The following is a 16,908-nucleotide window of genomic DNA, read 5'->3' on the forward strand; positions in this document are numbered from 1 at the left end:
ACTAAACATCACGTACAGGACATTTACGACTAAACATCACGTACAGGACATTTACGACTAAACATGACGTACAGGACATTTACGACTAAACATCACGTACAGGACATTTACGACTAAACATGACGTACAGGACATTTACGACTAAACATCACGTACAGGACATTTACGACTAAACATCACGTACAGGACATTTACGACTAAACATGACGTACAGGACATTTACGACTAAACATGACGTACAGGACATTTACGACTAAACATCACGTACAGGACATTTACGACTAAACATGACGTACAGGACATTTACGACTAAACATCACGTACAGGACATTTACGACTAAACATGACGTACAGGACATTTACGACTAAACATCACGTACAGGACATTTACGACTAAACATCACGTACAGGACATTTACGACTAAACATGACGTACAGGACATTTACGACTAAACATGACGTACAGGACATTTACGACTAAACATCACGTACAGGACATTTACGACTAAACATCACATACAGGACATTTACGACTAAACATCACGTACAGGACATTTACGACTAAACATGACGTACAGGACATTTACGACTAAACATCACGTACAGGACATTTACGACTAAACATCACGTACAGGACATTTACGACTAAACATCACGTACAGGACATTTACGACTAAACATCACGTACAGGACATTTACGACTAAACATGACGTACAGGACATTTACGACTAAACATCACGTACAGGACATTTACGACTAAACATCACGTACAGGACATTTACGACTAAACATGACGTACAGGACATTTACGACTAAACATCACGTACAGGACATTTACGACTAAACATCACGTAGAGGACATTTACGACTAAACATGACGTACAGGACATTTACGACTAAACATCACGTACAGGACATTTACGACTAAACATGACGTACAGGACATTTACGACTAAACATGACGTACAGGACATTTACGACTAAACATGACGTACAGGACATTTACGACTAAACATCACGTACAGGACATTTACGACTAAACATCACGTACAGGACATTTACGACTAAACATCACGTAGAGGACATTTACGACTAAACATCACGTACAGGACATTTACGACTAAACATCACGTACAGGACATTTACGACTAAACATGACGTACAGGACATTTACGACTAAACATGACGTACAGGACATTTACGACTAAACATGACGTACAGGACATTTACGACTAAACATCACGTACAGGACATTTACGACTAAACATCACGTACAGGACATTTACGACTAAACATCACGTACAGGACATTTACGACTAAACATCACGTACAGGACATTTACGACTAAACATGACGTACAGGACATTTACGACTAAACATGACGTACAGGACATTTACGACTAAACATCACGTACAGGACATTTACGACTAAACATGACTTACAGGACATTTACGACTAAACATCACGTACAGGACATTTACGACTAAACATCACGTACAGGACATTTACGACTAAACATCACGTACAGGACATTTACGACTAAACATGACGTACAGGACATTTACGACTAAACATCACGTACAGGACATTTACGACTAGCGCCATCTGCTGGTGGTGATGTGTCTCTTTAATGACTGTCTCTCTTTGTCTCAGAGATATGGATACGGAGGTTTCGTCCAGCTGCAGCTTCAGAATGTGAGTCAGAACCCGAGTCCTGGTCCTGGTCCTGACCCTGGTCCTGGTCCTGGTCCTGGTCCTGACCCTGACCCTGACCCTGGTCCTGGTCCTGACCCTGGTCCTGACCCTGGTCCTGGTCCTGGTCCTGACCCTGTTCCTGGTCCTGGTCCTGGTCCTGACCCTGGTCCTGGTCCTGGTCCTGACCCTGGTCCTGGTCCTGGTCCTGACCCTGTTCCTGTTCCTGGTCCTGGTCCTGGTCCTGGTCCTGGTCCTGACCCTGGTCCTGGTCCTGACCCTGGTCCTGACCCTGTTCCTGGTCCTGACCCTGTTCCTGGTCCTGGTCCTGACCCTGTTCCTGTTCCTGGTCCTGGTCCTGGTCCTGGTCCTGGTCCTGACCCTGGTCCTGGTCCTGACCCTGACCCTGACCCTGACCCTGGTCCTGGTCCTGGTCCTGGTCCTGACCCTGGTCCTGGTCCTGACCCTGACCCTGACCCTGACCCTGGTCCTGGTCCTGGTCCTGGTCCTGGTCCTGACCCTGGTCCTGGTCCTGGTCCTAGTCCTGACCCTGGTCCAGTTCCTGGTCCTGACCCTGTTCCTTGTCCTGGTCCTGGTCCTGGTCCTGACACTGACCCTGACCCTGGTCCTGGTCCTGGTCCTGGTCCTGGTCCTGGTCCTGACCCTGGTCCTGGTCCTGACCATGTCCTGGTCCTGGTCCTGGTCCTGACCCTGTTCCTGGTCCTGGTCCTGGTCCTGACCCTGGTCCTGGTCCTGGTCCTGACCCTGGTCCTGGTCCTGGTCCTGGTCCTGGTCCTGACCCTGGTCCTGGTCCTGACCCTGGTCCTGGTCCTGGTCCTGACCCTGTTCCTGGTCCTGGTCCTGGTCCTGACCCTGGTCCTGGTCCTGACCCTGGTCCTGGTCCTGACCCTGACCCTGGTCCTGGTCCTGGTCCTGGTCCTGGTCCTGGTCCTGACCCTGGTCCTGGTCCTGACCCTGGTCCTGGTCCTGGTCCTGGTCCTGACCCTGGTCCTGGTCCTGACCCTGGTCCTGGTCCTGGTCCTGACCCTGGTCCTGGTCCTGGTCCTGACCCTGGTCCTGGTCCTGACCCTGACCCTGGTCCTGACCCTGGTCCTGGTCCTGGTCCTGACCCTGGTCCTGACCCTGACCCTGGTCCAGTTCCTGGTCCTGACCCTGTTCCTGGTCCTGGTCCTGGTCCTGGTCCTGGTCCTGGTCCTGACCCTGGTCCTGGTCCTGACCCTGACCCTGGTCCTGACCCTGTTCCTGGTCCTGGTCCTGGTCCTGGTCCTGGTCCTGGTCCTGGTCCTGGTCCTGGTCCTGGTCCTGGTCCTGACCCTGGTCCTAGTCCTGACCCTGGTCCTGGTCCTGGTCCTGGTCCTGACCCTGGTCCTGACCCTGTTCCTGGTCCTGACCCTGGTCCTGGTCCTGGTCCTGACCCTGGTCCTGGTCCTGACCCTGGTCCTGGTCCTGGTCCTGACCCTGGTCCTGGTCCTGACCCTGTTCCTGGTCCTGGTCCTGACCCTGTTCCTGTTCCTGGTCCTGGTCCTGGTCCTGGTCCTGACCCTGGTCCTGGTCCTGACCCTGGTCCTGACACTGACCCTGACCCTGGTCCTGGTCCTGGTCCTGGTCCTGACCCTGGTCCTGGTCCTGGTCCTGGTCCTGGTCCTGGTCCTGACCCTGGTCCTGGTCCTGACCCTGTCCTGGTCCTGGTCCTGGTCCTGACCCTGTTCCTGGTCCTGGTCCTGACCCTGTCCTGGTCCTGGTCCTGGTCCTGACCCTGTTCCTTGTCCTGGTCCTGGTCCTGGTCCTGGTCCTGACACTGACCCTGACCCTGGTCCTGGTCCTGGTCCTGACCCTGGTCCTGGTCCTGGTCCTGGTCCTGGTCCTGGTCCTGACACTGACCCTGACCCTGGTCCTGGTCCTGGTCCTGACCCTGGTCCTGGTCCTGGTCCTGGTCCTGACCCTGGTCCTGGTCCTGACCCTGTTCCTGGTCCTGGTCCTGGTCCTGGTCCTGGTCCTGACCCTGGTCCTGGTCCTGACCCTGGTCCTGGTCCTGACCCTGACCCTGGTCCTGGTCCTGGTCCTGGTCCTGGTCCTGACCCTGGTCCTGGTCCTGACCCTGGTCCTGGTCCTGACCCTGACCCTGGTCCTGGTCCTGGTCCTGGTCCTGGTCCTGACCCTGGTCCTGGTCCTGACCCTGACCCTGGTCCTGACCCTGGTCCTGGTCCTGGTCCTGACCCTGGTCCTGGTCCTGACCCTGACCCTGGTCCTGACCCTGGTCCTGGTCCTGGTCCTGGTCCTGGTCCTGGTCCTGACCCTGGTCCTGGTCCTGACCCTGACCCTGGTCCTGGTCCTGGTCCTGGTCCTGGTCCTGACCCTGGTCCTGGTCCTGACCCTGACCCTGGTCCTGGTCCTGGTCCTGGTCCTGGTCCTGACCCTGGTCCTGGTCCTGGTCCTGGTCCTGACCCTGTTCCTGGTCCTGGTCCTGGTCCTGACCCTGACCCTGACCCTGTTCCTGGTCCTGGTCCTGGTCCTGGTCCTGGTCCTGACCCTGGTCCTGGTCCTGACCCTGACCCTGGTCCTGACCCTGTTCCTGGTCCTGGTCCTGGTCCTGGTCCTGGTCCTGGTCCTGGTCCTGGTCCTGACCCTGGTCCTAGTCCTGACCCTGGTCCTGACCCTGGTCCTGGTCCTGGTCCTTACCCTGGTCTTGACCCTGGTCCTGGTCCTGACCCTGGTCATGGTCCTGGTCCTGACCCTGGTCCTGACCCTGGTCCTGGTCCTGGTCCTGGTCCTGGTCCTGACCCTGGTCCTAGTCCTGACCCTGGTCCTGGTCCTGGTCCTGACCCTGGTCCTGACCCTGGTCCTAGTCCTGACCCTGGTCATGGTCCTGGTCCTGACCCTGGTCCTGACCCTGGTCCTGGTCCTGGTCCTGGTCCTGGTCCTGGTCCTGGTCCTGACCCTGGTCCTAGTCCTGACCCTGGTCCTGGTCCTGGTCCTGACCCTTATCCTGACCCTGGTCCTGGTCCTGGTCCTGGTCCTGGTCCTGGTCCTGGTCCTGGTCCTGACCCTCTTCCTGGTCCTGGTCCTGGTCCTGGTCCTGACCCTGGTCCTGGTCCTGGTCCTGACCCTGGTCCTGGTCCTGGTCCTGGTCCTGGTCCTGGTCCTGACCCTGGTCCTGACCCTGGTCCTGGTCCTGGTCCTGACCCTGGTCCTGGTCCTGGTCCTGGTCCTGACCCTGGTCCTGGTCCTGACCCTGGTCCTGACCCTGACCCTGTTCCTGGTCCAGGTCCTGGTCCTGACCCTGGTCCTGACCCTGGTCCTGGTCCTGGTCCTGACCCTGACCCTGTTCCTGGTCCAGGTCCTGGTCCTGACCCTGGTCCTGACCCTGGTCCTGACCCTGGTCCTGGTCCTGGTCCTGGTCCTGACCCTGACCCTGGTCCTGGTCCTGGTCCTGGTCCTGGTCCTGGTCCTGGTCCTGACCCTGGTCCTGACCCTGTTCCTGGTCCTGGTCCTGGTCCTGACCCTGGTCCTGGTCCTGACCCTGGTCCTGGTCCTGGTCCTGACCCTGGTCCTGGTCCAGGTCCTGGTCCTGACCCTGGTCCTGACCCTGGTCCTGGTCCTGGTCCAGGTCCTGGTCCTGACCCTGGTCCTGACCCTGACCCTGGTCCTGGTCCTGGTCCTGGTCCTGACCCTGGTCCTGGTCCTGGTCCTGGTCCTGACCCTGTTCCTGTTCCTGGTCCTGGTCCTGGTCCTGGTCCTGGTCCTGACCCTGGTCCTGGTCCTGGTCCTGGTCCTGACCCTGGTCCTGGTCCTGACCCTGGTCCTGACCCTGTTCCTGGTCCTGACCCTGTTCCTGGTCCTGGTTCTGACCCTGTTCCTGTTCCTGGTCCTGGTCCTGGTCCTGGTCCTGGTCCTGACCCTGGTCCTGGTCCTGACCCTGACCCTGACCCTGACCCTGGTCCTGGTCCTGGTCCTGGTCCTGACCCTGGTCCTGGTCCTGACCCTGACCCTGACCCTGACCCTGGTCCTGGTCCTGGTCCTGGTCCTGGTCCTGACCCTGGTCCTGGTCCTGGTCCTAGTCCTGACCCTGGTCCAGTTCCTGGTCCTGGTCCTGACCCTGTTCCTTGTCCTGGTCCTGGTCCTGGTCCTGACACTGACCCTGACCCTGGTCCTGGTCCTGGTCCTGGTCCTGGTCCTGGTCCTGACCCTGGTCCTGGTCCTGACCATGTCCTGGTCCTGGTCCTGGTCCTGACCCTGTTCCTGGTCCTGGTCCTGGTCCTGACCCTGGTCCTGGTCCTGGTCCTGACCCTGGTCCTGGTCCTGGTCCTGGTCCTGGTCCTGACCCTGGTCCTGGTCCTGACCCTGTTCCTGGTCCTGTTCCTGGTCCTGACCCTGGTCCTGGTCCTGGTCCTGGTCCTGACCCTGGTCCTGGTCCTGGTCCTGACCCTGTTCCTGGTCCTGGTCCTGGTCCTGACCCTGGTCCTGGTCCTGACCCTGACCCTGGTCCTGGTCCTGGTCCTGGTCCTGGTCCTGACCCTGGTCCTGGTCCTGACCCTGGTCCTGGTCCTGGTCCTGGTCCTGACCCTGGTCCTGGTCCTGACCCTGGTCCTGGTCCTGGTCCTGACCCTGGTCCTGGTCCTGGTCCTGACCCTGGTCCTGGTCCTGACCCTGACCCTGGTCCTGACCCTGGTCCTGGTCCTGGTCCTGACCCTGGTCCTGACCCTGACCCTGGTCCAGTTCCTGGTCCTGACCCTGTTCCTGGTCCTGGTCCTGGTCCTGGTCCTGGTCCTGGTCCTGACCCTGGTCCTGGTCCTGACCCTGACCCTGGTCCTGACCCTGTTCCTGGTCCTGGTCCTGGTCCTGGTCCTGGTCCTGGTCCTGGTCCTGGTCCTGGTCCTGGTCCTGACCCTGGTCCTAGTCCTGACCCTGGTCCTGGTCCTGGTCCTGGTCCTGACCCTGGTCCTGACCCTGTTCCTGGTCCTGACCCTGGTCCTGGTCCTGGTCCTGACCCTGGTCCTGGTCCTGACCCTGGTCCTGGTCCTGGTCCTGACCCTGGTCCTGGTCCTGACCCTGTTCCTGGTCCTGGTCCTGACCCTGTTCCTGTTCCTGGTCCTGGTCCTGGTCCTGGTCCTGACCCTGGTCCTGGTCCTGACCCTGGTCCTGACACTGACCCTGACCCTGGTCCTGGTCCTGGTCCTGGTCCTGACCCTGGTCCTGGTCCTGGTCCTGGTCCTGGTCCTGGTCCTGACCCTGGTCCTGGTCCTGACCCTGTCCTGGTCCTGGTCCTGGTCCTGACCCTGTCCCTGGTCCTGGTCCTGACCCTGTCCTGGTCCTGGTCCTGGTCCTGACCCTGTTCCTTGTCCTGGTCCTGGTCCTGGTCCTGGTCCTGACACTGACCCTGACCCTGGTCCTGGTCCTGGTCCTGACCCTGGTCCTGGTCCTGGTCCTGGTCCTGGTCCTGGTCCTGACACTGACCCTGACCCTGGTCCTGGTCCTGGTCCTGACCCTGGTCCTGGTCCTGGTCCTGGTCCTGGTCCTGACCCTGGTCCTGGTCCTGACCCTGTTCCTGGTCCTGGTCCTGGTCCTGGTCCTGGTCCTGACCCTGGTCCTGGTCCTGACCCTGGTCCTGGTCCTGACCCTGACCCTGGTCCTGGTCCTGGTCCTGGTCCTGGTCCTGGTCCTGACCCTGGTCCTGGTCCTGACCCTGGTCCTGGTCCTGACCCTGACCCTGGTCCTGGTCCTGGTCCTGGTCCTGGTCCTGACCCTGGTCCTGGTCCTGACCCTGACCCTGGTCCTGACCCTGGTCCTGGTCCTGGTCCTGACCCTGGTCCTGGTCCTGACCCTGACCCTGGTCCTGACCCTGGTCCTGGTCCTGGTCCTGGTCCTGGTCCTGGTCCTGACCCTGGTCCTGGTCCTGACCCTGACCCTGGTCCTGGTCCTGGTCCTGGTCCTGGTCCTGACCCTGGTCCTGGTCCTGACCCTGACCCTGACCCTGGTCCTGGTCCTGGTCCTGGTCCTGACCCTGTTCCTGGTCCTGGTCCTGGTCCTGACCCTGACCCTGACCCTGTTCCTGGTCCTGGTCCTGGTCCTGGTCCTGGTCCTGACCCTGGTCCTGGTCCTGACCCTGACCCTGGTCCTGACCCTGTTCCTGGTCCTGGTCCTGGTCCTGGTCCTGGTCCTGGTCCTGGTCCTGGTCCTGACCCTGGTCCTAGTCCTGACCCTGGTCCTGACCCTGGTCCTGGTCCTGGTCCTTACCCTGGTCTTGACCCTGGTCCTGGTCCTGACCCTGGTCATGGTCCTGGTCCTGACCCTGGTCCTGACCCTGGTCCTGGTCCTGGTCCTGGTCCTGGTCCTGACCCTGGTCCTAGTCCTGACCCTGGTCCTGGTCCTGGTCCTGACCCTGGTCCTGACCCTGGTCCTAGTCCTGACCCTGGTCATGGTCCTGGTCCTGACCCTGGTCCTGACCCTGGTCCTGGTCCTGGTCCTGGTCCTGGTCCTGGTCCTGGTCCTGGTCCTGACCCTGGTCCTAGTCCTGACCCTGGTCCTGGTCCTGACCCTTATCCTGACCCTGGTCCTGGTCCTGGTCCTGGTCCTGGTCCTGGTCCTGGTCCTGACCCTCTTCCTGGTCCTGGTCCTGGTCCTGGTCCTGACCCTGGTCCTGGTCCTGGTCCTGACCCTGGTCCTGGTCCTGGTCCTGGTCCTGGTCCTGGTCCTGACCCTGGTCCTGACCCTGGTCCTGGTCCTGGTCCTGACCCTGGTCCTGGTCCTGGTCCTGGTCCTGACCCTGGTCCTGGTCCTGGTCCTGGTCCTGGTCCTGGTCCTGGTCCTGGTCCTGGTCCTGACCCTGGTCCTGGTCCTGACCCTGGTCCTGACCCTGGTCCTGGTCCTGGTCCTGGTCCTGGTCCTGGTCCTGGTCCTGACCCTGGTCCTGGTCCTGACCCTGGTCCTGACCCTGACCCTGTTCCTGGTCCAGGTCCTGGTCCTGACCCTGGTCCTGACCCTGGTCCTGGTCCTGGTCCTGACCCTGACCCTGTTCCTGGTCCAGGTCCTGGTCCTGACCCTGGTCCTGGTCCTGGTCCTGACCCTGGTCCTGACCCTGGTCCTGGTCCTGGTCCTGGTCCTGGTCCTGACCCTGACCCTGGTCCTGGTCCTGGTCCTGGTCCTGGTCCTGGTCCTGGTCCTGGTCCTGGTCCTGACCCTGGTCCTGACCCTGGTCCTGGTCCTGGTCCTGACCCTGGTCCTGGTCCTGGTCCTGACCCTGGTCCTGGTCCTGGTCCTGACCCTGGTCCTGACCCTGGTCCTGACCCTGTTCCTGGTCCTGACCCTGGTCCTGGTCCTGACCCTGTTCCTGGTCCTGGTCCTGACCCTGTTCCTGTTCCTGGTCCTGGTCCTGGTCCTGGTCCTGGTCCTGGTCCTGGTCCTGGTCCTGACCCTGGTCCTGACCCTGGTCCTGACACTGACCCTGACCCTGGTCCTGACCCTGGTCCTGGTCCTGGTCCTGACCCTGGTCCTGACCCTGACCCTGGTCCAGTTCCTGGTCCTGACCCTGTTCCTGGTCCTGGTCCTGGTCCTGGTCCTGGTCCTGGTCCTGACCCTGGTCCTGGTCCTGACCCTGGTCCTGGTCCTGGTCCTGGTCCTGGTCCTGACCCTGGTCCTGGTCCTGACCCTGACCCTGACCCTGACCCTGGTCCTGGTCCTGGTCCTGACCCTGGTCCTGGTCCTGGTCCTGACCCTGTTCCTGGTCCTGGTCCTGGTCCTGGTCCTGACCCTGGTCCTGGTCCTGACCCTGACCCTGACCCTGACCCTGGTCCTGGTCCTGACACTGACCCTGACCCTGGTCCTGGTCCTGGTCCTGGTCCTGGTCCTGACCCTGTCCTGGTCCTGGTCCTGGTCCTGACCCTGTTCCTGGTCCTGGTCCTGGTCCTGACCCTGGTCCTGGTCCTGGTCCTGACCCTGTTCCTGGTCCTGTTCCTGGTCCTGTTCCTGGTCCTGACCCTGGTCCTGGTCCTGGTCCTGACCCTGACCCTGGTCCTGGTCCTGGTCCTGACCCTGTTCCTGGTCCTGGTCCTGGTCCTGACCCTGGTCCTGGTCCTGGTCCTGGTCCTGACCCTGGTCCTGGTCCTGGTCCTGGTCCTGGTCCTGACCCTGGTCCTGGTCCTGACCCTGGTCCTGGTCCTGGTCCTGGTCCTGACCCTGACCCTGGTCCTGGTCCTGGTCCTGGTCCTGACCCTGGTCCTGGTCCTGACCCTGACCCTGGTCCTGACCCTGGTCCTGGTCCTGGTCCTGACCCTGGTCCTGACCCTGACCCTGGTCCAGTTCCTGGTCCTGACCCTGTTCCTGGTCCTGGTCCTGGTCCTGGTCCTGACCCTGACCCTGTTCCTGGTCCTGGTCCTGGTCCTGGTCCTGGTCCTGGTCCTGACCCTGGTCCTGACCCTGACCCTGGTCCTGACCCTGTTCCTGGTCCTGGTCCTGGTCCTGGTCCTGGTCCTGGTCCTGGTCCTGGTCCTGACCCTGGTCCTAGTCCTGACCCTGGTCCTGACCCTGGTCCTGGTCCTGGTCCTGACCCTGACCCTGGTCCTGACCCTGGTCCTGGTCCTGGTCCTTACCCTGGTCTTGACCCTGGTCCTGGTCCTGACCCTGGTCATGGTCCTGGTCCTGACCCTGGTCCTGACCCTGGTCCTGGTCCTGGTCCTGGTCCTGACCCTGGTCCTAGTCCTGACCCTGGTCCTGGTCCTGACCCTGGTCCTGACCCTGGTCCTAGTCCTGACCCTGGTCATGGTCCTGGTCCTGACCCTGGTCATGGTCCTGGTCCTGACCCTGGTCCTGACCCTGGTCCTGGTCCTGGTCCTGGTCCTGGTCCTGGTCCTGGTCCTGACCCTGGTCCTAGTCCTGACCCTGGTCCTGGTCCTGGTCCTGACCCTTATCCTGACCCTGGTCCTGGTCCTGGTCCTGGTCCTGGTCCTGGTCCTGGTCCTGGTCCTGGTCCTGGTCCTGGTCCTGACCCTGTTCCTGGTCCTGGTCCTGGTCCTGGTCCTGACCCTGGTCCTGGTCCTGGTTCTGACCCTGGTCCTGACCCTGGTCCTGGTCCTGGTCCTGACCCTGGTCCTGGTCCTGGTCCTGGTCCTGGTCCTGACCCTGGTCCTGACCCTGGTCCTGGTCCTGGTCCTGACCCTGGTCCTGGTCCTGGTCCTGGTCCTGACCCTGGTCCTGGTCCTGGTCCTGGTCCTGGTCCTGGTCCTGGTCCTGACCCTGACCCTGGTCCTGACCCAGGTCCTGGTCCTGGTCCTGGTCCTGGTCCTGGTCCAGGTCCTGGTCCTGGTCCTGACCCTGGTCCTGGTCCTGATCCTGACCCTGGTCCTGACCCTGGTCCTGGTCCTGACCCTGGTCCTGACCCTGGTCCTGACCCTGATCCTGACCCTGGTCCTGGTCCTGGTCCTGGTCCTGGTCCTGACCCTGGTCCTGGTCCTGGTCCTGGTCCTGACCCTGGTCCTGACCCTGGTCCTGGTCCTGACCCTGGTCCTAGTCCTGACCCTGGTCCTGGTCCAGGTCTTGGTCCTGGTCCTGGTCCTGACCCTGGTCCTGGTCCTGACCCTGATCCTGACCCTGGTCCTGGTCCTGACCCTGGTCCTGGTCCTGATCCTGGTCCTGACCCTGTTCCTGGTCCTGGTCCTGGTCCTGGTCCTGACCCTGTTCCTGGTCCTGACCCTGACCCTGGTCCTGGTCCTGGTCCTGGTCCTGACCCTGGTCCTGGTCCTGGTTCTGACCCTGGTCCTGACCCTGGTCCTGGTCCTGACCCTGGTCCTGGTCCTGGTCCTGACCCTGGTCCTGGTCCTTGTCCTGACCCTGGTCCTGACCCTGGTCCTGGTCCTGGTCCTGGTCCTGGTCCTGGTCCTGACCCTGACCCTGGTCCTGACCCTGGTCCTTGTCCTGGGGTCCTGGTCCTGACCCTGGTCCTGACCCTGGTCCTGGTCCTGGTCCTGGTCCTGGTCCTGACCCTGGTTCTGGTCCTGGTCCTGACCCTGGTCCTGGTCCTGACCCTGGTCCTGGTCCTGGTCCTGACCCTGGTCCTGGTCCTGACCCTGGTCCTGGTCCTGGTCCTGGTCCTGGTCCTAGTCCTGGTCCTGGTCCTGGTCCTGGTCCTGACCCTGGTCCTGACCCTGGTCCTGGTCCTGACCCTGGTCCTAGTCCTGGTCCTGGTCCTGGTCCTGGTCCTGGTCCTGACCCTGGTCCTGGTCCTGGTCCTGGTCCTGGTCCTGGTCCTGGTCCTGACCCTGACCCTGACCCTGGTCCTGACCCTGGTCCTGGTCCTGGTCCTGGTCCTGGTCCTGACCCTGGTCCTGACCCTGGTCCTCGTCCTGGTCCTGGTCCTGGTCCTGGTCCTAGTCCTGACCCTGGTCCTGACCCTGGTCCTGGTCCTGGTCCTGGTCCTGGTCCTAGTCCTGACCCTGGTCCTGACCCTGGTCCTGGTCCTGACCCTGGTCCTGACCCTGGTCCTGGTCCTGGTCCTGGTCCTAGTCCTGGTCCTGGTCCTGGTCCTGGTCCTGACCCTGGTCCTGACCCTGACCCTGACCCTGGTCCTGGTCCTGACCCTGGTCCTAGTCCTGGTCCTGGTCCTGGTCCTGGTCCTGGTCCTGACCCTGGTCCTGGTCCTGGTCCTGGTCCTGGTCCTGACCCTGACCCTGGTCCTGGTCCTGACCCTGGTCCTAGTCCTGGTCCTGGTCCTGGTCCTGGTCCTCGTCCTGACCCTGGTCCTGGTCCTGGTCCTGGTCCTGACCCTGACCCTGGTCCTGACCCTGGTCCTCGTCCTGGTCCTGGTCCTGGTCCTAGTCCTGACCCTGGTCCTGACCCTGGTCCTGGTCCTGACCCTGGTCCTGACCCTGGTCCAGGTCCTGGTCCTGACCCTGGTCCTGGTCCTGGTCCTGGTCCTGGTCCTGGTCCTGACCCTGACCCTGGTCTGGTCGTGGTCCTGACCCTGGTCCTGACCCTGGTCCTGACCCTGACCCTGGTCCTGACCCTGGTCCTGGTCCTGGTCCTGGTCCTGGTCCTGGTCCTGACCCTGGTCCTGGTCCTGGTCCTGGTCCTGGTCCTGACCCTGGTCCTGGTCCAGGTCCTGGTCCTGACCCTGGTCCTTGTCCTGGGGTCCTGGTCCTGACCCTGATCCTGACCCTGGTCCTGGTCCTGGTCCTGGTCCTGGTCCTGGTCCTGGTCCTGACCCTGTTCCTGGTCCTGGTCCTGGTCCTGACCCTGGTTCTGGTCCTGGTCCTGACCCTGGTCCTGGTCCTGACCCTGGTCCTGACCCTGACCCTGTTCCTGGTCCAAGTCCTGGTCCTGACCCTGGTCCTGACCCTGGTCCTGGTCCTGGTCCTGACCCTGACCCTGTTCCTGGTCCAGGTCCTGGTCCTGACCCTGGTCCTGACCCTGACCCTTGTCCTGACCCTGACCCTGGTCCTGACCCTGGTCCTGACCCTGGTCCTGGTCCTGGTCCTGGTCCTGACCCTGACCCTGGTCCTAGTCCTGACCCTGACCCTGGTCCTGGTTCTGACCCTGGTCCTGACCCTGGTCCTGGTCCTGGTCCTGACCCTGGTCCTAGTCCTGACCCTGGTCCTGGTCCTGGTCCTGACCCTGACCCTGGTCCTGGTCCTGGTCCTGACCCTGACCCTGGTCCAGGTCCTGGTCCTGACCCTGACCCTGGTCCTGACCCTGGTCCTGGTCCTGGTCCTGGTCCTGACCCTGACCCTGGTCCAGGTCCTGGTCCTGACCCTGACCCTGGTCCTGACCCTGGTCCTGGTCCTCGTCCTGGTCCTGACCCTGACCCTGGTCCAGGTCCTGGTCCTGACCCTGGTCCTAGTCCTGACCCTGACCCTGGTCCTGGTCCTGGTCCTGACCCTGGTCCTGGTCCTGACCCTGGTCCTGGTCCTGGTCCTGGTCCTAGTCCTGGTCCTGGTCCTGGTCCTGGTCCTGGTCCTGACCCTGGTCCTGACCCTGGTCCTGGTCCTGACCCTGGTCCTAGTCCTGGTCCTGGTCCTGGTCCTGGTCCTGACCCTGGTCCTGGTCCTGGTCCTGGTCCTGGTCCTGGTTCTGACCCTGACCCTGGTCCTCGTCCTGGTCCTGGTCCTGGTCCTGGTCCTAGTCCTGACCCTGGTCCTGACCCTGGTCCTGGTCCTGACCCTGGTCCTGACCCTGGTCCTGGTCCTGGTCCTAGTCCTGACCCTGGTCCTGACCCTGGTCCTGGTCATGGTCCTGGTCCTGACCCTGGTCCTGGTCCTGACCCTGGTCCTGGTCCTGACCCTGGTCCTGGTCCTGACCCTGGTCCTGACCCTGGTCCAGGTCCTGGTCCTGACCCTGGTCCTTGTCCTGGTCCTGGTCCTTGTCCTGGTCCTGGTCCTGGTCCTGGTCCTGACCCTGATCCTGACCCTGGTCCTGGTCCTGGTCCTGGTCCTGACCCTGGTCCTGGTCCTGGTCCTGGTCCTGACCCTGGTCCTGGTCCTGGTCCTGGTCCTGACCCTGGTCCTGGTCCTGGTCCTGGTCCTGACCCTGGTCCTGGTCCTGGTCCTGGTCCTGGTCCTAGTCCTAGTCCTGACCCTGGTCCTGACCCTGGTCCTGACCCTGGTCCTGACCCTGGTCCTGGTCCTGACCCTGGTCCTAGTCCTGACCCTGGTCCTGGTCCAGGTCCTGGTCCTGGTCCTGGTCCTGACCCTGGTCCTGACCCTGACCCTGTTCCTGGTCCTGATCCTGGTCCTGACCCTGTTCCTGGTCCTGGTCCTGACCCTGGTCCTGACCCTGGTCCTGACCCTGTTCCTGGTCCTGGTCCTGGTCCTGACCCTGGTCCTGGTCCAGGTCCTGGTCCTGACCCTGGTCCTGACCCTGGTCCTGGTCCTGATCCTGGTCCTTGTCCTGACCCTGGTCCTGGTCCTGACCCTGGTCCTGGTCCTGGTTCTGACCCTGGTCCTGACCCTGGTCCTGGTCCTGGTCCTGACCCTGGTCCTGGTCCTGGTCCTTGTCCTGACCCTGGTCCTGACCCTGGTCCTGGTCCTGGTCCTGGTCCTGGTCCTGGTCCTGGTCCTGACCCTGACCCTGGTCCTGACCCTGGTCCTTGTCCTGGGGTCCTGGTCCTGACCCTGGTCCTGACCCTGGTCCTGGTCCTGGTCCTGGTCCTGACCCTGTTCCTGGTCCTGGTCCTGGTCCTGACCCTGGTTCTGGTCCTGGTCCTGACCCTGGTCCTGGTCCTGACCCTGGTCCTGACCCTGACCCTGTTCCTGGTCCAAGTCCTGGTCCTGACCCTGGTCCTGACCCTGGTCCTGGTCCTGGTCCTGACCCTGACCCTGTTCCTGGTCCAGGTCCTGGTCCTGACCCTGGTCCTAGTCCTGACCCTGGTCCTGACCCTGGTCCTGGTCCTGACCCTGGTCCTGGTCCTTGTCCTGACCCTGGTCCTGACCCTGGTCCTGGTCCTGGTCCTGGTCCTGGTCCTGGTCCTGGTCCTGACCCTGACCCTGGTCCTGACCCTGGTCCTGGTCCTGACCCTGGTCCTGACCCTGGTCCTGGTCCTGGTCCTGGTCCTGACCCTGTTCCTGGTCCTGGTCCTGGTCCTGACCCTGGTTCTGGTCCTGGTCCTGACCCTGGTCCTGGTCCTGACCCTGGTCCTGACCCTGACCCTGTTCCTGGTCCAAGTCCTGGTCCTGACCCTGGTCCTGACCCTGGTCCTGACCCTGGTCCTGGTCCTGGTCCTGACCCTGACCCTGTTCCTGGTCCAGGTCCTGGTCCTGACCCTGGTCCTAGTCCTGACCCTGGTCCTGACCCTGGTCCTGGTCCTGACCCTGGTCCTGGTCCTGACCCAGGTCCTGGTCCTGGTCCTGGTCCTGGTCCTGGTCCTGGTCCTGGACCTGACCCTGGTCCTGACCCTGGTCCTGACCCTGGTCCTGGTCCTGGTCCTGACCCTGGTCCTAGTCCTGACCCTGGTCCTGGTCCTGGTCCTGACCCTGGTCCTAGTCCTGACCCTGGTCCTGACCCTGGTCCTGGTCCTGACCCTGGTCCTAGTCCTGACCCTGGTCCTGACCCTGGTCCTGGTCCTGACCCTGGTCCTGGTCCTGACCCTGACCCTGGTCCTGGTCCTGGTCCTGACCCTGACCCTGGTCCAGGTCCTGGTCCTGACCCTGGTCCTGACCCTGGTCCTGGTCCTGGTCCTGGTCCTGACCCTGGTCCAGGTCCTGGTCCTGACCCTGGTCCTAGTCCTGACCCTGACCCTGGTCCTGGTCCTGACCCTGGTCCTGGTCCTGGTCCTGGTCCTAGTCCTGGTCCTGGTCCTGGTCCTGGTCCTGACCCTGGTCCTAGTCCTGGTCCTGGTCCTGGTCCTGACCCTGGTCCTGGTCCTGGTCCTGGTCCTGGTCCTGGTCCTGGTCCTGGTCCTGACCCTGACCCTGGTCCTGACCCTGGTCCTCGTCCTGGTCCTGGTCCTGGTCCTGGTCCTAGTCCTGACCCTGGTCCTGACCCTGGTCCTGGTCCTGACCCTGGTCCTGACCCTGGTCCTGGTCCTGGTCCTAGTCCTGACCCTGGTCCTGACCCTGGTCCTGGTCCTGACCCTGGTCCTGACCCTGGTCCTGGTCCTGGTCCTGACCCTGGTCCTTGTCCTGGTCCTGGTCCTGGTCCTGGTCCTGACCCTGGTCCTGGTCGTGGTCCTGACCCTGGTCCTGACCCTGGTCCTGACCCTGACCCTGGTCCTGGTCCTGGTCCTGGTCCTGACCCTGGTCCTGGTCCTGACCCTGGCCCTGGTCCTGACCCTGGTCCTGGTCCTGGTCCTGGTCCTGACCCTGACCCTGGTCCTAGTCCTGACCCTGACCCTGGTCCTGGTCCTGGTCCTGACCCTGACCCTGGTCCTGGACCTGACCCTGGTCCTGGACCTGACCCTGGTCCTGACCCTGGTCCTGACCCTGGTCCTGGTCCTGGTCCTGGTCCTGACCCTGGTCCTAGTCCTGACCCTGGTCCTGGTCCTGGTCCTGACCCTGGTCCTGGTCCTGACCCTGACCCTGACCCTGACCCTGGTCCTGGTCCTGGTCCTGACCCTGACCCTGGTCCAGGTCCTGGTCCTGACCCTGACCCTGGTCCTGACCCTGACCCTGGTCCTCGTCCTGGTCCTGACCCTGACCCTGGTCCAGGTCCTGGTCCTGACCCTGGTCCTAGTCCTGACCCTGACCCTGGTCCTGGTCCTGGTCCTGACCCT

General features: G+C 62.7%; 1 protein-coding gene across 1 annotated transcript in view; it reads left to right on the forward strand.

Moving 5' to 3' along the window:
* LOC140354519 (2-amino-3-carboxymuconate-6-semialdehyde decarboxylase-like) overlaps positions 1-16,908 on the forward strand; it is a 67,256-nt gene that overhangs the window by 1,602 nt on the left and 48,746 nt on the right. The window contains exon 2 of the mRNA XM_072439555.1: positions 1,656-1,697. Within this exon, the coding sequence (XP_072295656.1) occupies positions 1,656-1,697 (42 nt within the window). The remainder of the gene's footprint in view (positions 1-1,655; positions 1,698-16,908) is intronic.

The sequence above is a fragment of the Eucyclogobius newberryi genome, unplaced genomic scaffold, assembly GCF_026437365.1.
Source record: "Eucyclogobius newberryi isolate DKJ021-1_F unplaced genomic scaffold, fEucNew1.0.hap1 SCAF_91, whole genome shotgun sequence".
Classification (NCBI taxonomy): domain Eukaryota; kingdom Metazoa; phylum Chordata; class Actinopteri; order Gobiiformes; family Gobiidae; genus Eucyclogobius; species Eucyclogobius newberryi.